Source organism: Gobio gobio, assembly GCF_949357685.1.
Source record: "Gobio gobio genome assembly, chromosome: 4".
NCBI classification, from domain to species: domain Eukaryota; kingdom Metazoa; phylum Chordata; class Actinopteri; order Cypriniformes; family Gobionidae; genus Gobio; species Gobio gobio.
This window is the reverse complement of record NC_137100.1, coordinates 49058763-49082640: the sequence shown is the minus strand read 5'-3', so window position 1 is coordinate 49082640 and position 23878 is coordinate 49058763. Positions and strand designations below refer to the sequence as shown.

At 37.3% G+C, this 23878-nt stretch overlaps 3 protein-coding genes across 4 annotated transcripts in view; 1 reads left to right on the top strand and 2 right to left on the bottom strand.

Moving 5' to 3' along the window:
* fam76b (family with sequence similarity 76 member B) overlaps nucleotides 1–4340 on the bottom strand; it is a 36144-nt gene extending 31804 nt beyond the window's left edge. The window contains exons 1-4 of the mRNA XM_079813769.1: nucleotides 3885–4340; nucleotides 2298–2362; nucleotides 2126–2180; nucleotides 1887–2042 (exon numbers count right to left, since the gene is read on the bottom strand). Of these exons, the coding sequence (XP_079669895.1) occupies nucleotides 1887–2042; nucleotides 2126–2180; nucleotides 2298–2362; nucleotides 3885–3971 (363 nt within the window). The 5' untranslated portion in view covers nucleotides 3972–4340. The remainder of the gene's footprint in view (nucleotides 1–1886; nucleotides 2043–2125; nucleotides 2181–2297; nucleotides 2363–3884) is intronic.
* A 1018-nt stretch (nucleotides 4341–5358) lies between these two features.
* Nucleotides 5359–14185, top strand: kat5a (K(lysine) acetyltransferase 5a). Of its 2 annotated transcripts, none has more exons than XM_079813754.1 (15): nucleotides 5359–5400; nucleotides 5513–5579; nucleotides 6156–6224; nucleotides 6348–6484; nucleotides 6635–6703; nucleotides 7258–7431; nucleotides 7575–7655; nucleotides 8249–8311; nucleotides 10582–10830; nucleotides 11192–11281; nucleotides 11707–11847; nucleotides 13193–13286; nucleotides 13416–13575; nucleotides 13661–13742; nucleotides 13862–14185. In XM_079813754.1, the coding sequence occupies exons 1-15, from the start codon at nucleotides 5386–5388 to the stop codon at nucleotides 13994–13996; spliced, it is 1626 nt and encodes a 541-aa protein (XP_079669880.1). In that variant the 5' UTR covers nucleotides 5359–5385; the 3' UTR covers nucleotides 13997–14185. The 2 variants fall into 2 exon arrangements, with proteins under 2 accessions (XP_079669880.1, XP_079669879.1); XM_079813753.1 differs by having other exon boundaries at nucleotides 5361–5400; nucleotides 6348–6520.
* Nucleotides 14057–23224, bottom strand: mtmr2 (myotubularin related protein 2). Its single transcript, XM_079813752.1, has 16 exons — nucleotides 22991–23224; nucleotides 22500–22560; nucleotides 22367–22390; nucleotides 22225–22288; nucleotides 22045–22139; nucleotides 21852–21956; nucleotides 20552–20656; nucleotides 20310–20393; nucleotides 19557–19706; nucleotides 19287–19475; nucleotides 19013–19198; nucleotides 18735–18941; nucleotides 17420–17512; nucleotides 17197–17310; nucleotides 15657–15833; nucleotides 14057–15332 (listed from the first exon to the last, which is right to left on the bottom strand). Exons 1-16 carry the CDS (start codon nucleotides 23032–23034, stop codon nucleotides 15168–15170), a joined length of 1863 nt encoding a protein of 620 aa, XP_079669878.1. The 5' UTR covers nucleotides 23035–23224; the 3' UTR covers nucleotides 14057–15167.
* Nucleotides 23225–23878: the final 654 nt, after the last annotated feature.

Here is a 23878-nt window from a genome sequence, read left to right as displayed (position 1 = left end):
GAACGTGCGCACTAAACGCCTGTCAAACACGCGATTACTGGACTTAGTAGTCGTCTTACTGCACTAATACTGTCAAATACACACAAGGTTAACAAACTCAGTCGGTTATGTCTACAGTGAAAGTAAAATCGCTGTGTGTCTGTATATTAGATGCACGCAGGTCTTAAATTGACAGCAGCAGCCTAGTGAACACAGTCCTCAAAGGGACAGTTCACCTCTAAAATTATGTCATTATTTACTCACTCTAATATTGTTCCAAACCTATATTCATTTCTCGATGACAGAATTTTCATTTTTGAGTGAACTATCCCTTTAATGTTAATACAACAACAAAAGACAAAGAGAAAATCACTCACTGCTCTTGACTGAAGAACTTTAACACAGTAGCTTTGATAAGGATCAATGTATATTTTATAGTGAAGTCTATGTAGTGTTACATTTATTTTATATTATACAATACACTAGGAATGTGTACAAGGTTTTTTTTTTAAAGTAAAGTTTTAATTTTAAGCAAGGTTTTTCAATTCTTTTAAGTAAAATAAAGAAAGAGTATTGCAATAAAAAAAATTACTTTTTTCTCCTTGACCTCTTGCTGTTCCTGTCGCCAAAGAATAGAATAGCAAAAAACTGATGTGACAAGCCATCAAAACAAAACCGAAAACCGTGGTTAAAAACCGAGGTATGTATTGAACCGTGGACTAACTGTTTGTTGCATCCCTTATATATATATTGAATATTGATATATATATATATATATATATCAATATTCATCCTCCTATAATTATTATTTTAATGATTCTTTCCAGTTACGATTTTGCTTAAATCAAGAGGACCAATGATGGTTTCTTCCTTTATATTTTCTAAAGTTTGTATTTGGTCTCTGAGTGGTGACTGAGGGTCTGTCCTGGTGGTGTGTGAGGTTTCGCAAAAACACTTGATTTCAGAACATGTTGTCATTTGTTTGGATTTGAGGCATCACACACACCTCGAACTCAACAGGAATGCAGTAACAGGGATTGCTCATTTAGCCCGGCTTCCAGAGATTAAAAATGGATTTGTCAAGAATCAAGTTGAATATGGTCTGTACTATTGTCTGTCTCTCTCACTGAGCGAAAAGCACATGTTATCAGTATGTTTAGGAAAACTTTCTCTGGTTTGGACCAAGTCTCAACCAACTCCAACCTTGGAGAGACCAAGGTTTATCTGTGTATGTGTGCAGTATTCGGTGTTACAGATCAGTATTGGATGTGGACTACTTATTGGATTGTTCTTCGCAAGCTGGCGCCTGCCAGCATCAACAAGTGATATATGGACATGTGAATCTGATTAACTGACAATGTGTGGAAATTTACAAAGACTGTCCATTTTCTCTGAGCCAATCAGAATAATCCACATGGCAGTAATGATGAGGTTAGACCTTGAAAACAGTATAACTGTTCAGAAATTGTATGTACGATAGGCAGAGGCAGGTAGGCTGGTAGAGGGAGCGCGGCCTAAGAACTCCTTGCAAGACTTGAAGCTGGCTTCTGCTGATAAAACTGCAAACTATTCTTCAGTAAATTTTGCTTTAATTAATCTAACTCCTGACTCTTGGTCTTCATTTTTCACTATTGGTCCTGGGTTCTAAGCTGTTACCCCAACAGAGGCATGGGCTTTAATGATTCAGTTCTGTGTTCTGCACAAAAAAACATTAGCAGTTTTGTACATCTTGTTCAATAATTAATGACAGATATGATTGAGCTTTCATTGTGCTGAAATCTGGAGACAGTGACTCTTCAATCTGTCAGAGCACGATGAATCACATCACACACATGTGGTGCGAGAGAACACAGAGTGTGTTGATGAGTAATAAGACTGAATAAGAATGTGCAAGTGTGATTGGTCACCTTTCTCCGTCCCTCGTCCTTCCTGTCGAAGGCACACTGCTGCTTGCACTGTTCGCAGGTCTGTGGAGGGCCGTACTTCTTCTCAGAGTTGGTGCAGCGCTGACATTTGGTCCCAATGAATGCAGCAATGATGTTACAGTACTGGCATGGCTTCGGCTGACAAGAGAAAAAGATGTGTTAATGCATCAATCTGCAGGATTTCAGGGTATTTAAACATATATACTCTCACATGAACTTACCGTTCCAAACTGTTTGACATTCTGTGCACATTTCTTACAGATAGTGTTGGTTTTGCTGAGAAAAAGGATAGATCTTCTATTAGCTCAGATGGGATGATGCATGTTTTAGCAGCCACTGTGGCTGGTGAGCAAAGACTTAGTTTCACCCTGATTGTGTATATGCGCGTCTCACCTCTCCTGCTGAAACTCTGACCTGCAGAAGGTGCATTTTACTATAGGGTGCGCGATCCGACACTCCTGGAAGGAAAATAAAAAACAACCAATGATATGCTGTAAACTTAAAATGTGCTTTAATGTAGGTGTACAGGCCACATAGAAAACTAACAATGGCAGTGCTGCTTAGTATATACATTTATGTTACAATCTTATATACTGTATGACTGCTGGGCTGAATCTTTAGGGGGTTTTCCCACTTGGTCCTTTTTCAGGGGTCTGAGCATGGATTACTGGATTTTTGGCCCATATGTGAACACGCCAAGCAATCGCCGACCCTTTTAAAGCGAAACGAACCAAAGAGAGATAATCTTGGGACACTATTTTTCCATTTGCAAATTCTGATTTAGTTTGGTCATCAAATACAAATTCATCATGGCTGCTTCTGCTGGCAGATCGCTCCAAATGTTTAATTCACAACATACACTTGTCTATGGTCATTCCAAATTCCATGAGAGAGACACGGCTGTGAGAATGTCTTGTTTAGGTTTTATATTATTATTATTATTATTATTAAAACACTGTAGGTAATTAACAATACATGTTCAATAGTGTATAGCGTGAATACTCGCTAGTTCTCATAATGCCTGAGTACATTACTGGATATGTACTTTTTAAAATAAGTAAAATAAATGCAATCACTGACAGTAGCCTACTATTTTAAAATCGAGAAAAGCATAAACAATATTACTACAACAACAGACATTAAGATAATTGTTAAATTGTAAATAATTATAATAATTTAAAACGTTTAAAATGTATACTAAGAAAATCACTGACATTGTGCAGGCATCTGTGTCTAACACATTTATGCATTTTCAGCAAAGTGGAATTATGAATTTTTTATTAGCTTTTCTGTCACCATTGCCTTGCGCAATACATAAACATGAAACAATTCAAAACAAACATGATTTATACAAGTGGATGTGTGACAGAGCAAGAATATGGATGCAGTACAGTAACAACATGTATATTTGTGCCAAAGGTTATTTTTTATTTTATTTTAATATATTCAAAGTTAAGCTCAATCGACAGAATTTGTAGAAATGTTGTTTAACATAATAATAATAATAACATTTTTTAACGACAAAAATCTTGGAGTCTCAATGTAAGTGACTTTAGTTAAATTTTGGAGGGTAACGTTATATGGTAAGGCATCAATGAATATAGACTAAATCCAAAAAACAACAGTAAGAACACAAGAGGTTTGAGACAACTTAAGTGGATTAAATAAGGATCCGAGTAAGTTACTCTTTCAGGGACGGTGTGACCGTAAAGAGAATCGGGTTCTCTGCTTTTTCACTTGGTTCATCGTTTGGTCCACTTAAAGGGGTCGGAGTTCGGTTCTTTTAAAGAGGACTTGAGTGTAAAAACATAATTAAACATAAACAGGTTAAGATAACGGTGGAGCTTCAGCTGACACAGAATGTCTGGATGCTTCTGCCGTTCACAATTAACGCTTAAAAACCTGACCAAATACAGGATACACACTTTTACCTCTGGAATCGTATGTAAACAGTAACGTTACGTGCATGTGCACTCTCACCTTACAGAGCTGCTGGCCCTGCGACAACTCCTCGAACGGGAACCGCTGGTTACACTTGGTGCAGGCGTACAGGGCCGATGTGGCCATCGCCAACCGCAAAAAAATACAATTAACGTTACCGCTACTGTTAAAATATAATAAATTTACGCGCGTGCGACCTTTAACACGTCTGTTGAGGTGAGACCTGAGCGGATTCAATCCCAATTAAAGCTGCATTTAATCCCGATAAATAAAACGGATTCAACCATCTAAAACTGCTCTGCGAACACTATTCTAAAAACATCAGCGGCTTATACTCATGACTAAGTACTAAATATAAACTAAAATACGGTCATACATAAAAAAGAATAACTAAAAACCTGATTTAAAATCTCGGTATTTCGGCTCCTAGCGAGAATTTTTGCTTTCTCCTTTTTGTATCTGTCGACGCACGAACCGGATGCGACCTGTGACTACAAAGGAAAGACTCAAAAGCCAATCAGGAGCCTGCACCAATGGGCGGGAAGAATGGTTTTAAAAAATAAGCACCAATCAAAGACCTTGTCCCGCCCCTTTAAAGACTACGCACTGTTTTTTGTGACGTGTTAGTGATGTAAAGATCTCACCCTTTTTTCCCCAGTGAAACAGGAAAGAGAAAATATTTTATTTGGTCTTTTGGAGAATTGTATTGACAAGCACAGTCATATTTATATAATATATTGTATTATTTTAATGGCAAAATTCAATGTTCACAAATGTACGTTTTCCTGTCAAAAAAACTTGTTTTACATCATTCAAGAAAGAAATTGAACTTTATCAATCGATTTTAAAACTTAAAACTTTGAAAATATTTGAATATCTTTATGTAAATCTACATTAAGCCCCCCTAGTGTGCAACAGTTTGTTACATTTATGTTGTATTTTCTTGTATACTCTTGTAACACTTTTCTTTTGTTGTTAATATCAAAACAAAAACAAAACAAAAAAAGAACCAGGAAAAATAACGTATTTTTCTTTAATATCTGATTTTAAAATGTTATTGCTGTCTTTATGGTGCTATGGAGTTCTTAAGAGTATTATATAGCATGTTAAATACCAACAAACATATCACAGCAACACTCTTATACCCACTTTTTTACCCTCAACTATTATTAACCAAGTATTGCGTTCTGCTCATTGTGCGTTAGTTTACTGTACTTACAAACTTTTAGCTTCTAACATGAACCTGGTACATCCAAACTATTTGTGAAAAATGCATTCAACTAAAGATATTTCTTTGGTGTCCTTTATGTCCTGCCAAAACTAAACTTATATATAAAAGTACACGTAAATGTAATCCATAGTATTTTGTATTTGGTCCATATCTATTTTTTTATTTATGTATTATTATTTTCTACACTCTTCTCCCCATGTAAATGAAACTTTTATTATCTATTATGGTTCAGTCAGCGCGTCACTCAATGCAAAATAAACGCGACTGGCGTTTTACTGTAACGCACAATTCAGTGCGCCAGATTAAAAGATGGCGGATCACTCGGTGAGTAAATGGACAAACGGTTGGTTTTTATGTAGTCTTAGTCGCGATTTAAATAACATTTGTCCTGTCTTTGTTGCTCGAAGTAATTTTTAATTGCGTTATGTCCTCATAGGGTGAGATCACTGAGGGCTGTCGACTGCCTGTGCTGCGAAAAAATCAAGAAAATGAAGACGAATGGCGTAAGTATCTGCCTGACAGCTGCGTATTGAATGTAAACACAACGCTTGTCACAAGCATATATGTGACCCTGGACAACAAAATGAGTCATAATGGGCAAGCTTATTCTGAATAAATAAGCTTTCCATTGATGTATGGTTTGTTAGGATAGGACAATATTTGGCCGAGATACAACTATTTGAAAATCTGGAATTCGAGGGTGCAAAAAAATCGAAATATTGAGAAAATCGCCTTTAAAGTTGCCCAAATGAAGTCCTTAGCAATGCATATTACTACTAATAATATACTTTTTGATATACTTACGGTAGGAAATTTACAAAATATCTTCATGGAACATGATCTTTATTTAATATCCTAAGGATTTTTGTCACAAAAGAAAAATCTATAATTTTGACCCATACAATATATTTTTTGCCTATTGCCTCAAATATACCCGTGCGACTTATGACTGGTTTTGTGGTCCAGGGTCACATATATGACAAAACTGGCTACACGTAAATAGCAGTATATAAGTATATTTAAGGATCTGCTTGCTGCTTGCTTTTCCAAAAGTAATTTATAATTTCATCCCTTAATAGCTTTGGCTGAAATTCTCAGTGTCAAAGACATCCCTGGGAGAAAGCTTTACTATGTCCACTATATTGACTGTGAGTATGAACTATCAGCCTGATTAATACTTACCTCCAGTGTTAATATTGAGATAATGCACGATTTGTTTATTTAGCCATTAATTGCAAAGAAAAAACAGGAAATTTGTTGTTTGTTGGAAGTCAATAAACGTCTGGACGAGTGGGTTACTCCAGACCGACTGGACTTGAAAAAGCTCCAGTTACCCAAGAAGGAGGCGAAGACTCCCATTAAGAATGGCCTGCCTGGGTCTCGGCCGAGCTCCCCAGAGAGAGACGTGGTAAGAGAATCTACTCTGTACCCCGTGACACCAGATGTAAGAAACAAAACTCCCACACGTCATTGATAAAGAGATATCATTCCCAGTTGTTTTCATATTTGCATACTTTTCAGTCCGTTTACCATCTTCTCACTTTCTGTTTGAATTTAGAAGAAGAGTCTAGATCTCCACGTTCAGTCTGCTTCAGCTCCTTCAAGAGGCAAAACCCTCCCCACACCGGTACAGACGAACCCTGCCCATTGTATTTTACTGATCAATCTGTCCTGCAAGAGTTTTCGGCGAATAGGCTGAATTAAAGACTAGTTTGGATAAACTCATTATCCACACTTTCCAAACAGTGTGAGGGAAGCAGTTTTTGCCTCATCCCAATTTCAACTGCAGATAGCAGAACCTTTCATGTGACGTGTAATTTAAAGATGTGTATCCCACAATAATGTTAAAGGGATTACATGAGATTGAAATTTTGAAATGCACACTCAAAATACTCGTTTTTAGTATTTGTTACACAGGGAATTAAATAAGGTGTTTGATTAATTCTAAAGCAAATCTATTAATTTTGCAATCTTTATGTAGAAGCTCAATGCATCCGGACCCCATTAGTCATGCTCATTATTTATTACTCCTTAGTTATTTTCATGAGGTAAGTGACAGACGTTCACTCATGGTTATGTGTTTATATGTTATGGATTTTAGTTCCTTTTATAAAAATTTTTTTTTTACTTTCCATGCGTGCAGAGAAGGTGTAGCTGTCTTGTTTCTGTTTGATCTTACAGAAAAGGAAAGCAGAGTCCGTCTCTTTGGCAACACAAGTGACCGCAGCGACTCCAGTGCCTTCACTTCCTGGTTCTGCAGAGGCGAGTCAGGCCTCTGTATATCCAGCAATTAGAGATTCCCCTTTCAGCATTAAATCCAGAGACGAGCACGAACCACTCACCTCTCTAACCACAGTAAGTGGTTTAAAACTTGTCACTTCCTACATAACAACAGTAATACTCTTTATTACTATTAAGGTATAAGTATAAAGTACTTTTTGGAATATCATTTAACAATAAAACCTTTCTTCATCTCCTCTGCTTCTTCCACCTGGAAGAATGGCACAATGTCCATTCAGCGTCATCTCATTCCTCCTCAGCCTGGGAGAAAACGGAAAATTTGTGGAGGGACAGAGGAGGTAAGTCCTGCAGCTAAAATGCTTTAAGCTCCGTCTTAAAATTAAACATCACATATTTTATTGTTATTTGCCAAGAACATGCTGCTGCAAGATGTTAGGAATTAGGAATGTGTTGTTTTTGGGCACTTCACATTTCCTTTATTTCTCGTGAAGGAATTTAAAGAGTTAGTTCACCCAAAAATGAAAATTCTGTCATTTATTAGTCACTCTCGTGTCATTCCAAACCCGTAAGATCTTCGTTCATCTTCGGAAGTGGTAATAACGTTGCAGTCTATGTGGGGGGTCAGAAAGCTCTAGGATTTCATCAAAAATATCTTCATTTGTGTTCTGAAGATGAATAAAGGTCTTAAGGGTTAGGAACGACATTAGGGTGAGTAATTAATGACAGAATTTTGATTTTTGGGTGAACTAACCCGTTAATGTTTATTATGTTATAATGTTTACTACCAATGAGATGGCAAGTCTGCACGTGATTTTCAATCAAAACCAAATCCATCATATGTTTTCAAATTGAATATAACTCTTTCTGCTCTATCAACTACCATCTTCCTCTAAAGTGTCCTAAAGCATTGCAACCCCTTGTGTTTTTCTAGATGGTAAAGGTGTTCCAGAATAACAGTCCCCGCTGCTCCACCGTCTATTTGCTGCCAGGAGAGGTCCGGCTCATTTACTTCCCATTGCTTTGTTGAGTGTCTAGCCATAATGGAGGCTTAGGGCTGTTAAAGAATCACAGTTTCTTGATAAATACTGCATTTACATCCATTCTATTACTAAATACAATATATATAAACCTGACATTAAAGGGATAGTGAAAAAGTGAACAATTGCTGTTAATTTACTCACTCTCAGGCCATATAAGATGTAGGTGACTTTTTTTCTTCTTCAGTAGAACAGTTAAGATTTTTAGCTGAAACCGTGGCCCTTGCTGATTCATATAATGGAAGTCGATGGGAACCCGTGGCTCCTGATGATACATTGAGGTCTTAAAGAGTTAGTTCACCCAAAAATGAAAATTCTGTCTTTAATTACTTACCCTCATGTCGTTCGACACCCGTAAGACCTCCGTTCATCTTCAGAACACAAATGAAGATATTTTAGTTGAAATCCGATGGCTCAGAAAGGCCTCCATTGGCACAATGAACTTTACACTCTCAAGACCCATAAAAGCTATTAAAGACGTCGTTACAAAGTCCACCTCACTACAGTGGTTCTACAATAACTTTATGAAGCGACGAGAATAGTTTTTGTGCAAAAAAACCCCCCTAAATAACGACTTGTATAGTGATGACTGATTTCAAAGCACAGCATCATGAAGCTTCGAAGCGTTATCAATCATTGAGTCGATTAAGCGGTTTGGATCACCAAAGTCATGTGATTTCAGCAGTTTGGTGTTTGACACGCGATCCGAATCATGATTCGACTCGCTGATTCATAACGCTTCGAAGCTTCATGATGCTGTATTTTGAAATCGGTCATCACTATATAAGTCGTTATTTAGGTTTTTTTTGCGCACAAAAAGTATTCTCGTCAATTCATAAAGTTATTGTAGAACCACTGTAGTGAGATGGACTTTGTAACGACGTCTTTAGTACCTTTTATGGGTCTTGAGAGTGTAAAGTACATTGTGCCAATGGAGGCCTTTCTGAGCCATCGGATTTAATTTGTGTTCCGGAGGTCTTACGGGTGTCGAACGACATGAGGGTAAGTAGTTAATGACAGAATTTTCATTTTTGGGTGAATTAACCTTTAAAGAAGCAAACCAATCAGTCAATTTAAGAAACTGAACCACTCATATTTACAACATTTTTACCTCTAATCCACAGCCTTGGCAAACGGTCCTGGAGCGCGCGCTTTGTCGCATAATATCGTACACTACCAGTCAAAAGTTTGGAATCATTAAGATTTTTTTATGTTTTTAAAGAAGTATCTTCTGCTCACCAAGGCTGCATTTATGTTATTAAAATACAAAAAAAGCTGTAACATTGTAAAATATTATTAAAATGTAAAATAACTGTTTTCTATTTGAATATATTTTAAAATGTCATTTATTCCTGTGACGCAAAGCTGAATTTTGCTGCTCAAGAAACATTTATGATTATTATCAATGTAATTATCCAAACTTTTGACTGATAGTGTATGTGTGGGAGTGACCTCACACGAGCTGATGCTGTTTGTTTACTACAAGAAGGGAAGACGTGTTGTATATCGTACATCAAAATGGTAGTTATCTGTGTTTAACCTGATTGTTGCAACCATTTAAAAAAATTAAAAATAAGAGCGTTAGGGTTGGATGACGTGCCGCTGCTTCCTCCATCTCTCTCAGATCTTGATCAGAGTATTCTGGTTCAAACAAGTGTGGTTGTGCAAAAAAATCTGCGTTTTCTAATGTTACGTGGAAGTTATCAGCCATTGTGATGACTGGTACTTTTAAACCGCTTTCGACGTTCGTAATCCTGGTGAACACGCATCCTCCCTCTCTGTAGTAAACAAACAGCGTCAGCTCCCGCGTGTGAGGTCGCTCCCACGCATACGTCATTATGAGACTAAAAGCTTGAGCTCCAGGAACGTTTTCCAAGGCTGTGGATTAGAGGTAAAAGTGTTGTAAATAAGGGTTAAGTTTCTTGCATAGGCCGATCGGTTCACTTCTTAAAACCTCAATGTATCATCAGGAACCGTGGGTATTAATTTTGTTTTGTCTGCATGTTTTTTTGAATCTCAAAGTGATGGCACCCATTGACTTTGATTATATGAATCAGTTTCAGCTAAAAAAAATCTTCTTTACTGTTCTACTTAATAAAAGACAATAAAAATGAAAAAAAAAACAGCTTACATAAAACCCACATACATGTTTGAATATGAAAGACATTCACTTTTCATGTTATCGATGTTTCATACAATTCTCCCTAAAACTACTCTCTGATCTCAGGACTCTCAGGACAGTTCAGATGGTATCCCAGCTGCCCCGCGCATGACCGGTAGTTTGGTGTCAGACCGCAGTCACGATGACATAGTGACACGAATGAAGAACATAAACTGCATAGAGCTGGGCCGGCACAGGCTGAAGCCTTGGTACTTCTCTCCATACTCACAGGAGCTCACCTCTCTGCCCATTCTCTACCTCTGTGAATTCTGTCTCAAATACCTCAAGAGCCTCAAATGTCTTCAAAGACACCTGGTAAGATTACTTTCAAGACTTAAGCTTAAGGTACGGTAACATGGAGAAATTTCACAGGCAATAGAATGTCCATTGTCAGTAGCTTTCACATAAGTCACTTTCAAACCAAGCAGCTTTCTGTTGGTCAGCGCGGCAAATTCCCATGATCAACTTAAATGCAAACGAAATCTGTCTCATCTCCTCATGCGCAACCCTCAATGGCATGGATTCCTATTGAAATGACTCGCTAAATTTAGCAGAGCAATGATAAATGTGACCTTTAAATATCTTAAAATAGATGTTACTGTATAGTTTCACATAGCTTTTGTATGATTTGCACCTCGTTTAATATATACAATTACCCCCCCTGTAATCTTTTCAGACAAAATGCAACCTTCGGCATCCTCCAGGAAATGAGATCTACCGCAAAGGAACCATCTCCTTTTTTGAAATAGATGGCAGGAAAAACAAGGTGGGTAATAACATAAGAGTCTGTTGAGAGTTTGGGGTTACACTTTATTTTACCGTGTCATTGTTACGGTGTAATTATATACTGAAGTACTGAGTAGTAGTAATTACCTACATGTACTTACTATAGGGTTAGGGTAGGATAAGGTTGAGGGTTAGTTGCATGTAATAATGCCTAATTTACTGTTATTACTATGGTAAGTACATGTAACATATGTAACAAGGACACTGTAAAATAAAGTGTTACCGAGTAATTAGTGATTTAACACAAATAACTGTAATAAATTATGTTGCTAATGTGGCTAAACTTAAGGAATATTCAAATGACACTTCCACTAATAATATCCTGTTCAGTGTTGCAGCATGTGCTGTACATCTTTGTGGTCTCTTGATGGTCTTTTAAATCTGCGATTCTTTTTTGCTACACAGGCATATTCCCAAAATTTGTGTTTATTGGCCAAATGCTTCCTGGACCACAAGACCCTGTACTACGATACGGATCCTTTCCTTTTCTATGTTATGACGGAGTATGACTCAAAGGGTTTCCATATAGTTGGCTACTTCTCAAAGGTATATTCCTTCTCTGCTGGAATCTATGCTTTTTACGTCTTCAAACATTTTCTTGTGCTATCTTTATTTAAGGGATAGTTCACCCAAAAATGAAAATTAGCCCATGATTTCACCCTCAAGTCATCCTAGGTGTATATGACATTCTTCTTTCAGACGAATACAATCAGAGTTATATTAAAAAAAGTCCTGGCTAATCCAAGCTTTATAATAGCAGTAATAGTTGCTCTGTTTTCGAAGTCCATAAAAAATGCATCTGTCCGTCAAATAACGTGCTCCACGCGGTTCTGGGGTGTTAATAAAGGCCTTCTGAAGCGAATCGATGCGTTTGTGTACCTTGAATGCAATGTAAGTCGCTTTGGATAAAAGCGTCTGCCAAATGCATAAATGTTTGTGTAAGAAAACTATCCATATTTAAAACTTTATAAAGTATAGTTTCGGCCGATCGCCTTCCGTATTCAATTTATGGAAAAAGTGTTGAAAGTGCCTCTGCCGTTCATAAGGCTTCCGTTACCAGGTACGCTCGTCAGACACATCTTGAATTGCGAGAAGACACTTTCAACACTTTTCCACAGAAGGCGATCAGCTGGAACTGTACTTTTATAAAGTTTTAAATATGGATATTTTTGTTACACAAACACATAGATTTGCTTCAGAAGGCCTTTATTAACCCCCCGGAGCCGCGTGGAGCACGTTATTCGACAAACAAATGCATTTTTTATGGACTTCAAACACAGAGCAACTTTACTACCATTATAAAGCTTGGATTAGCAAAGACTTTTTAATATAACTCAGATTTGATTCGTCTGAAAGAAGAATGTCATATACACCTAGGATGACTTTAAGGTGAGTAAATCATGGGCTAATATTCATTTTTGGGTGAACTATCCCTTTAAGATAAATGCCTCTTGTTTTGATATTCTCTTATGTAAAGTGTCCAAATACTCTTTGAGGCTGCTGTATTTAAAGTTACCATGAAATCAAAATTGACCATTCTTGTTTTTATGGAATTTTGCAGAATGTAATATAAAACATTTTTTTTTTTTTAATTCATATGCCCTCTATAATCAAAATAACTTCCCACTCCCTCTTGCATCTACATCTCTTCTGTTCTCTGATGACGCATTTACTGGCGTGAGGGCGGGGCATCCTGTCACTCTCATGACATCACAGCAATAGCAAACCACAATCCAATCAATTCCAGATGGACAAAATCAAGTCTCTGACTACATTTTGCCTTGTTCGAGAAGCGGTTTCACTCAGAATATACGCCACAATAAGGAAGAAAAGACTATCGGAACTTCCGTTTCATGCTGACTTTAATGTCTTTTTTCCTCTCTCATTAAAGGAGAAAGAATCAACAGAAGACTATAATGTGGCCTGTATTCTGACGTTGCCACCTTATCAGAGAAGAGGCTATGGAAAACTACTAATTGAGTTCAGTGAGTAATTTTACAGTTCTTCAGGATTAGTCAAATTTGGTTAGTTTGGTCAAATGTATGCCTCAATTTTATTTGTGAAATATAATGAGCTCTAAATGTCATGGGCACTGTTTTACATCTGTTTCCAAGGTTATGAGCTCTCAAAGGTGGAAGGAAAGACAGGTACCCCAGAGAAACCTCTGTCTGATTTGGGCCTGCTCTCCTACCGCTCATACTGGTCCCAGACCATTCTGGAGATACTCATGGACCTTAAATCAGAGAATGGAGAACGGCCACAGATCACCATCAAGTGTGTGCCGACTCTTTGTATTGTACTAAGGAAATACTTTGTAGGTACAAATTTCTAGCAGTGTTCTCACTTTTGTTGTTTTTAGTGAAATTAGTGAGATCACGAGTGTCAAGAAAGAGGACGTGATATCGACTCTTCAATACCTCAACCTCATCAATTATTATAAGGTAAGAAATCACTTTCAATAAAAAGGAATAATGTTGGGGGAGAAAGTCAGACAACATCAACTATATTCTTTGCTAATTCAGATTCATAGCATGATTGATTTCGCTCTCTTCCCTTGCAGGGTCAATATATCCTCACCTTGTCCGAGGACATAGTGGAAGGCCACGAGCGTGCCATGCAGAAACGCCACCTCCGCATCGATCCCAAATGCTTGCATTTCACTCCTAAAGACTGGAGCAAGAGGGGCAAGTGGTGAAGTACAGAGAGAGCAGGGCCACTAGCTCACAGACACAAAGGAATTCAAACCAACATAAATACTGTAAATAAACTTGTATTTATGTACTTTCATGGTTTTTATATAAGAACTTCTCTTCTAAAAGTTTGGAGTCATTTCAAAAATGTAACAATGTGATAATGTGTAAATAAACAGTCTGTTTGTACTGTTTGGGGAGCTGGTTTTACTTGCCAAATACAAACCGGGAACACTTAGTGGTAATTTATGACGAGATGTCTTAGTGAATTAAACCCTTTTAGTGGGTTTAGTGAGTAGATAATGATAAAGATAAAAGACCCAGGTAATGTGATTATACACAGCTTCGTCCAGCATTAATACACTTCAAGCAAGCTATAATTGACTTTGGCACTTTGTGCATTATCAGGTGATGCATAATAGGCATTTAATCTTTCAAATATTCAATTACATGCTGTGGCGTGTCATGTGTACTCAAACAGACTGCAGCCCGACTACACAAAAACCTTGTCTAGCTCAATTATAACTGCATGTAAACGTAATAAATCTGTAGCTTCTCTACATGAACAAAACAAACCATTCATTGTCTAGATCCAGATACTGCAGGTGTTTTATTGCTGTGAATTAGCTGTACTGACAACAGTCAATACACTTTCTTTGTCAATAATGTTAATGTATAAGCAAAAGTTAGATTATATCGCATATTCTATATCACTCGTAACATGATTAGTGTCATTTTTAACAAGCCCAAGAAAGTTAGGAATTTCAAGTAAAGACAGAACTCTGTAACTAAAAACCCTGAGGCTAGAAAGACTCGCCTCAATTTCCCTCCACATTAAGTTGATGCTGGCAGAATCCCAGTAACATCGCAATGCTTTCATCATGTGATGCTCAGTCACAGAGTTCTATTACATACAGTTCATACTTAATACAATATAAGCCCTAATATGTTTCTAACATGTTTCACTAGTCTTAATAAATGTATTAATATAATACCAGTTTCAAACCGTTTTAGTGATTAAAAGCTTCTTCCATCCACCCAGCCAGCTTGTAGCAGCGAGGTGAATGTTAAGTGTGTGAATTTACATCAGTTGTGCATCACTGCAAGTAACATGAGAACTGCGTGACACGCTCGCGTGGTGTGTGGCGAGCTACATCCCTCAAAGCTGTCGAGCACTTATACAAAGGTTTGAACAGGTGTGATGGAGCGCGTAGGAGACCCCGCCCTCTCTGAGGATGACGAGGCCGTACGACTGCCCGCCTCGCGCTGTAGCTCTTCCACCCTCTTCTGAAGCTCTGCCCGTTTTGCTAGCAGCTCTTTGTAGCGCTGATGGACAGGCTCCTAAAATACATTTTCACATCAAACAGTGACTTTCAAGAACGCACAAGCAATTATAAACTAATCTAAAGGTTTTTAAATGATACCTAAAATGTCAGACGTTTAGGTGATGGATGATAAAAATCAATTAGTAATATTTATTGACAATCAACAAAAAAAAAAGCTGGGTTTAAAGATGGAAGGATCTAGTCCTGTTAGCTAAACCATCAGATTATCAGATTCTTTGTAGTGACAGACACCTCTAGTACACACATTATTATCTTATAAATATCCAAACCTAATCATCTCTGCACCTGCACATTCATTAAAAACCATTCACGTGTGTACCTGTGGCCGCATGCGGGGATTCCACCGTATGTAGTAGGAGACCCAGAGTTGTAGGTGTCGTATACCGACGGTGGGGAAGAGAACGTGGGAGGGGTAGTGTACGTACAGTGGATTCACAAACTCTTCTAGCTGACTGTTCACAAATGACCATACAGACACAGTGCGCTTTGGGACTTCCTAAACACAAAAACAGACAGTCCCTTAGAACCACACACAGTTGTATACACCAGTTGAATAACACTGATTATCTCTTCGTCACGGCACCTGTTAGTGGGTGGGATATATTAGGCAGCAAGTGAACATTTTGTCCTTAAAGTTGATGTGTTAGAAGCAGGAAAAATGGGCAAGTGTACGGATTTGAGCGAGTTTGACAAGGGCCAAATTGTGATGGCTGGATGACTGGGTCAGAGCATCTCCAAAACTGCAGCTCTTGTGGGGTGTTCCTGGTCTGCAGTGGTCAGTATCTATCAAAAGTGGTCCAAGAAAGGAACAGTGGTGAACCGGTGACAAGGTCATGGGCCAAGGCTCACTGATGCACGTTGGGAGTGAACGGTGGCCCGTGTGGTCCGATCAAACAGACGAGCTACTGTAGCTCAAATTACTTAAGCAGTTAATGCTGGTTCTGAAAGAAAAGTGTCAGAATACACAGTGCATCGCAGTTTGTTGCGTATGGGGCTGCATAGCTGCACACCTGTCAGGGTGCCCATGCTGGCCCCTGTCCACCGCCGAAAGTGCCAACAGTGGGCATGGGAGCATCAGAACTGGACCATGGAGCAATGGAAGAAGGTGGCCTGGTCTGATGAATCAAGTTTTCTTTTGCATCACGTGGATGACCAGGTGCGTGTGCGTTGCTTACCTGGGGAACACATGGCACCAGGATGCACTATGGGAAGAAGGCAAGGTGACGGAGGCAGTATGATGCTTTGGGCAATGTTCTGCTGAGTCCTGCGACTCCTGCCATCCATGTGGATGTTACACATGTACCACCTACCTAAGCATTGTTGCAGACCATGTACACTCTTTCATGGAAACGGTATTCCCTGGTAGCTGTGGTTTCTTTCAGCAGGATAATGCGCCCTGCCACAGAGTTTGAGGTGTTGACTTGGCCAAAATTCCCAATTTCTCAATCCAATCGAGCATCTGTGGGATGTGCTGAACAAACAAGTCTGATCCATGGAGTCCCCACCTCACAACTTACAGGACTTAAAGGATCTGCTGCTAACATCTTGGTGCCAGATACCACAGCACACCTTCAGGGGTCTAGTGGAGTCCATGCCTTGACGGGTTAGGACTGTTTTGGCAGCAAAAGGCGGACTAACACAATATTAGGTCATAATGTTATGTCCTAATGTCAGTGTATACTTGCTTATAAATGAACACAAATCTCAAAGTTTTGAAATAACCCTTATTGTGGCCAAAACACAGTTAATTTGCTATAAGTTGCTTTGAATAATAGCATCCACCAGATTATGTCCTGATACATACATACAGTGTTCAAATGTATGAACACTGTTATGCCTAAGAGTAGGCTCACTCTCACCTCTTTGAGTCTTTGCTGCTCACTGTTACACAGAAATGTGCCAAAAAGGCAGCTGTAGAGGTGATCCAGTATTGTTATGAGGAAATTCTCATTGAACTCGAAAGCTGCAGGAAACTAAAAACACAGAGACAAACATTTATTACTTATACAGAGACAGATCATAGCAATACACTGAAGACAAAGGCAGGTTGGTCAATGGAACTGTGGGGTGTTTTGCACTAACCTGTCTTGTCATCTGCCAGACACAGTCAATGAACTGCAGGAAGATCGGAGAGCGATCTGCATCTGTGTGATTCTTATCACCATGGCCCACTCGCTATATACACAAAACACAAAAATACACATTCATAATGCACAAATTTACTTAAAATAATGACAAAACATGGATCTTTTTCGCTTTTGACTGTTATTATATATATTTGACATATTGCTGTATTTATTATACAATACTGTTCAGAATGTTGGGGTCAGTAAGATTTTTTTTTAATATATTTTTGAATGAAGCATCTTATGCTCACAAAGGCTGCATTTATTTTGATCAGTAAAATAGTAATATTGTGAAATATTATTACAATTATAATAACAGTCTATTTAAGATATTTTAAAATACAATTTATTCCATTATTCCAGTCTTCAGTGTCACATGACCCATCAGAAATCATTCTAATGTGCCGATTTGGAGCTCAAGAAACATTTCTTATTATCAATGTTATAAACATTTGTGCTGCTTAATATTTTTTGGAAACTGTGATAGATTTTTTTTCAGGATTCTTTGATGAATAGAAAGCTCAAAATAACAGCAATTATTTGAAATAGAAATCTTTTGTAACATTTACTGTCACTTTTGATCAATTTAATGTGTCCTTGCTGACCCCCTTTGAATGGTAATGTACTTTTTCAAACGTTCCACAAAAGTGTTTTGAAATACACAGCATTATTCAGTGTGTTGATATAATTTCCACTGAAACATGAAATCAGAGAGAGACATATCGAGTGGCTCATCCCCTTTTTAAAAAAATAGCCAATAGCATTTTTGTTTACATTGCAGCCTGGCAAATGAAGTCTAATTCCCCATTCAGATATAATTTGTGTGAAGAAAAAAAACTGTGATAATTTTCAGTAAAGCTGATGCTCAGTTTGAAACGCATGTAATATATGCTAGTGCATACCACTGGTGTTATCTCTCTTCATCATTGCTGTTTGTTTGCTGAGGATGTCTAACCCTATTAGATAATGTTATATACTGTGAAGGGCTAAAAAAATAAAACAATTCATATGATATTTGAAAATCAAACCATTTAATTTAATTGGGAAAGGTAAAATAAAGTTACTCTTTTTCAGACTTTTTCATTTCACATTGCAACAGATAAAACAGATTTTGTCCGTCTATCAATATAACAGTATGTGCCCGGTGTAGACACCAGTGCACTAATATCGTGCACTATGAATCATTCAGTATATAGTGAATGAGTTAACAAGAGAGCAATTTGGAATACAGCAAACATTTTATCCCCTTACAGTCTTGCAAGTTGACTGACCTGTTGGAAGCGGTGTCCAAAGCTGAGCCACTCTTTCTCCAGCAGTATCTGAAAGCCTCGTATGGTTCTGTAGTGAGAGTCCAGCATTATCAGGGCCAGTGAGGTCAGCTGAGCAGTTCTGTCCCAGCCGTCACTGCAATGAACCACCACTGAGGTTTTCCCAGACTCCACCTTATCGGCAATCCTTAAAGCTCCTGCCAGAATCAACTATCACACACACCACACATCAGTGCCATCTTCATCATCCTCATGTTCCTTGAAGAGATCCCTCGTCTCACCTTAATATGCTCCAGCCAGTGTGTGGACTCGAGGTTAGACAGCCAATGAGATTCTTCAATGTTGGGATAGACGACATCCTTCAGTTTCCGCAGTGACTCACGCATTACATGAATGTTGTGGATATCCAGAAACATCAGTTCTGCATTCTGATAAGCATCTTCACTCTCATACCCACCTCCTTTCATCTAAAACACATACGGACACAAACTGTCAAAAGTTTTCCTTTCATTTATAACACACACTTGAAAAGAGAGTGAGAAAGTGAACGTTTACCTTATTAGCTGAAGCATTCACACTGGGTCTGGCATCAAATATGAACAGTTTGTGTGATTGTGCATTTGCGTCCATGATGGCCTGAAGAAGTTTCTCATCTTCTTTGCTGCGCCGACCATTCTGTCCTACCATCGGCTGACTGGACCGAACCACTGCAGCCTGACTCTCGGGGTGGATCCATGACAGCACCTAAACATGAGGCCCAAGGATGAATTATTGCTCACACATAAACTGAAGTGTAAAGATTCAGAAACGTCTCATGACACTGACCGGAATGCGTCCTTTGGCCCTGAAGCTGGAGACGCGCCGCAGTTCCTCATCGGGGATTGTTACCGGCACAACTAGCGCCGCTGGGTATGAATCACACAGCTCGTAGTGATCATTTACTTTGGAGATCCTCCAGCTCTCATTTGGAAGACCCTATTTGTATTTAAAACACGACTCACTGAAATACTTGATTCTTATTGGTCAATCACAGCATTCTGCAATTAAATATTTTTGTATAATGACCCTAAACTGTATAATCGAATTACAATATCCAATATAGCTGTGTCAGATGTCTCTTGTATCACTCCAAAGTCTCTTGCTTTTCAAATACTAAATAGTGTTAAATACTATTTTTTCATATTTTACATATATAAATATATATGTAAATATATACATATTTATATATAAAGTATGTAAATATATTAATATTAACTCATTTAATTATTATATAATTACTATGTCATCTCATAAAACATTAATATTGACATACTGAATAATAAAACCATTATTTAATATTATTGTTGTTATTATTGCAACAATTTTTATTTAATTTTATTTATATTTACTTATTTATTTGATAAGTAGCGGTGAAATGCATTATTGCAAAAACAATCCTCTTTAGGGTGATACAAGGCACCTCAGCTCTAGAGTCCTGGTCCCTCTGAAGGGGTTTATTTTGCAATAAAGACTGGATGACTGTATATTATTACCTTGCATATAACTAAAAAACAAAAAATGAATAAACACACATGGTACCTGTCTCTTGTATTCAGCCAGTGGATCATACACCCTCCATCCATTCTCAGGAAACACCTGCTTATACTCAAATGCAAAGAGGGACTAGACAAAGAGAAAGGAGGGAGACAGAATGAGAGATTATGAGCACTAATTACTCCTAGGCTGATTCTGAATCAGTTGAATTAGATATATTAATTAGACTATACTGTATGCTATGATGTATTAATATATGATGATCTTTGTCTATTTATGTTTCTCACCATATTGTTTGACACTGGAAAAGCAAACTTCATCAGAACCTCAAACACTGATTTCTTTAGTGTGTCCTCAGGTTCCTTGTGCACAAAACGCAGGTTCCTCATATCCTACAACACACATATACATTGAGCAAACATGCAGGGAATTTTTTTTCTTCATTGGTCGACCACAAATATTTATTAATATTTTGAAGTAGCCTTTATTTTTATATTTCTTTAGTAATTTTTATTAGTTTGTTTTATAATATTAATTATTTTTTATTTAGTTGTAGTAATCTTTGTACTCAAACACAATTTTTTTTTTACATTTCTAATTTTTGTTTAAGCTGTTTAAATTAAATTTTCCTTTCAATAATTATATTTTATTTCAGCTTTACTTCAATTAGTGATTTTTTTAACATATACACATACACTGCCGTTCAAAAGTTTTTGATCTGTACGATTTTTTTTGTTTTTAGAAGAAGTTTCTTATGCTCATCAAGGCTGCATTTTTTATTAAAAATACAACAAACAAACAAAAAACAGTAATATTGTGAAATATTATTAACATGTAAAATAATTGTACTACCGTTCAAAAGTTTTGGGTCAGTAAGAATTTGTATTTCTTTTTTTGGGAAAGAATTTAGATGAATACATTAATTCAGCAAGGATGCATTAAATTGATCAAGAGTGACAGTAAAGACATTTATAATGTTACAAAAATTATATTTAAAATAAATGATGTCCTTTTAAACTTTCTTTTAATATGAAAATTCAGCTCTGCATCTCAAAAATAAATTACATTTTAAAATATATTAAAATAGAAAGAAAATTTGAACGGTAGTACAATGTTGCAAAAGCTTTCTATTTCAGATAAATACTGTTCTTTGAACTTTCTATTCATCAAATAATCCTAAAAAAAATGTTTTTACACAACTGTTTTCAACACTGATAATAATCATTAATGTTTTTTGAGCATCAAATCAGCATATTAAAATGATTTATGAAGGAATATGTGACACTAACTGAAGACTGGAATAGAGATGCTAAAAATTCAGCTTTGCATCACAGAAATAAATTACATTTTAAAATATATTAACATAAAACAGTTATTTTACATTTTAATAATATTTCACAATATTAAAGTTTTTTGTATTTTTTTTATTAAATAAATGCAGCCTTGGTGAGCATAAGAGACTTCTTCTAAATCATTAAAAAATCTTACCGATCAAAACCTTTTAAATGGCAGAGTATGTATAGTAAAATGTTAAGTTTTATTCACAAAAAAAAAGAAGAGAAGAGAAAAATAATAATTCACACAAACCTTGCAGACAAGGACATATGAGGCGTCTCCCCTGCTAGTCGCTGCTCCGATCTTCTCTACTCTGCTCAAAACTCCCAGTGGCAGATCTAGACCAAACACCGGCTCCTAACAAACAAATAAGGTGACTAAAAATTATGTCTTTAGTTTAGAAATTCTCTTCAGAAGTACAGAAGCATGTGTGCATGGTTCTTACTCTGTCAGTGCACCTGAAGAACAGTCTGTAGTTAGTGACAGTCAAAGATCCTCTAGCAGGCCCAACGAATGGACAAATGTAAGTCACGTCTTTAGCTGTGGAAAAGCACACAATAAACACATACATTAAAACCATTGGAATAGCTGACGTACAGCATTTAGTATAATGTACCACACATACCGGCATCCTGAACCAGTTCCTCTGCCAGAAGAGGAAGTTCGCCCTTACTGGGGTCTTTATAGATCTACACACAAAAAACTTGATTAGTGGACATAAACTGAAACTGTTTCCAAACTTTATGCACACATTCACACTTTAATACCTTTTCAAATGTCTTTCCTTTACTCTGTAAGGTGGAAAATAACAGATGAGGATTAGTAATAGTAACAGTTCAGAACATATGGCAGTTTTAAGTACAGAATAAGCAGTGTTGGGTTGAACTGGTTCTTACTGACCCGCAGCTCTGTGTCTGAAACTTTGGTACCACTTGAACGGTCAGAGCGGGTTGTAGTGGAGCTGAAAGGACATTAGAGGATGAAGATGGATTAAAGCACATCTATGAGCTTTCCTCATGATCTTAAAGGAACGGTTCACCCAGAAATAAACATTCTTTCATCATTTACTCACCTTTAAATAATGTTATTCCAAAACTGTATCACTTTATTTCTTCCATGGAACATACAATGCAGAATGACTGCCTCAGTCATCATTCCCTATCTTTACATCTATTTTCTATACACTGAAAATGAGTTGTGTCATACGTGTTTGTAGCAACATATGGGTGAGTAAATGATGGCAGAATTTAAACTTCTGGGTGAACCATCCCTTCTGACAGAGAAGTTATGACAGTTAGCTGCTGCGATTGAAGCTTGAAAAATATTATATAAAAACCAGAGTGGAATTACGCATTAACTATTCATTTAGAGAGTGTGTTTTCTGTTGATACCTGCACAGCGACTCCACACTGTCCACACTGCCGCTCTCCTCCATCCCGAGACAAACCGAGCCGCGGCACTTATAAAGTTGCGGCGTTAACTAAACTCAATGTAGTGAATGTTCATTGCGGAAACTCAGTGAACACAAACAGCGGAAGCTGCCATGTCTTCCCACAATTCCTCTAGGTGGGGCTGGCCGTGCGCGCTGCCGCGCTCGCGCTCGTGCGTTCGTGCTTGCCCAGTGTGCTTGTGCGCGTGTTTGTGGGTCACATTGTGAAGAACTTCGGGAAGTGAAATACTAGGTCAAAATAATTTTTTATGTATTACTTAATATTTTTTTTTAAATGTAAAACTTAATGCTTGGTGCTTACTTACATAAAAGCCAAAATTTAAGCGAATGTTTTATGAGTAGGTAGACTAAAAAAATATATTAAAGCATGCTGGTATTAGGCTTAATAATAGTAAGATTTTTTTAAAAGACTTGCATTGTTACAAAATTTGTCTTAATTTCTTTCTTCTGCTGAACACAAAAGAAGATATAATGAAGAATGTGGGTAACCAAACAGTTAATGGACCCCATTGACTTCCATAAAAATACTATGGAAGTCAATGGGGCCTATCAACTGTTGAAAAACTTTTGTGTTCAGCAGAAGAACAAAATTCATACAGGTTTGTAAATGATGATACTTATCATTTTTGGGTGAAGTATCCATTTAATAAATGCTGTTTTTTAATGGACAATAAGGAACAATTTAGATTAATTTGGTATTTTATGTTGAAGCTGCTGTTGTGGGTTTGACTGTGATTGGAGTGATTTGGGAGAGCTGGGCACAACCTAACACTTTTTGACTTTCTCAGTTTGTGTAAATTCACTTGGGGTTCAGAGTATACATTTTTCC

Bases quoted from the DNA above. Each gene is read 5' to 3' on its own strand.
- kat5a (XM_079813753.1), top strand. The intron at 6,521-6,634 runs GTAAGAAACAAA...GTTTGAATTTAG, and splicing joins TGTACCCCGTGACACCAGAT to AAGAAGAGTCTAGATCTCCA. The intron at 8,312-10,581 runs GTCCGGCTCATT...CTCTGATCTCAG, and splicing joins TCTATTTGCTGCCAGGAGAG to GACTCTCAGGACAGTTCAGA.
- mtmr2 (XM_079813752.1), bottom strand. From the start codon at position 23,034: ATGGAGGAGAGCGGCAGTGTGGACAGTGTGGAGTCGCTGTGCAG. The intron at 21,957-22,044 runs GTAAGAACCATG...TTTGTTTGTTAG, and splicing joins TCTTCAGGTGCACTGACAGA to GAGCCGGTGTTTGGTCTAGA. The intron at 19,199-19,286 runs GTAAACGTTCAC...TATGTGTTTTAG, and splicing joins TGAATGCTTCAGCTAATAAG to ATGAAAGGAGGTGGGTATGA.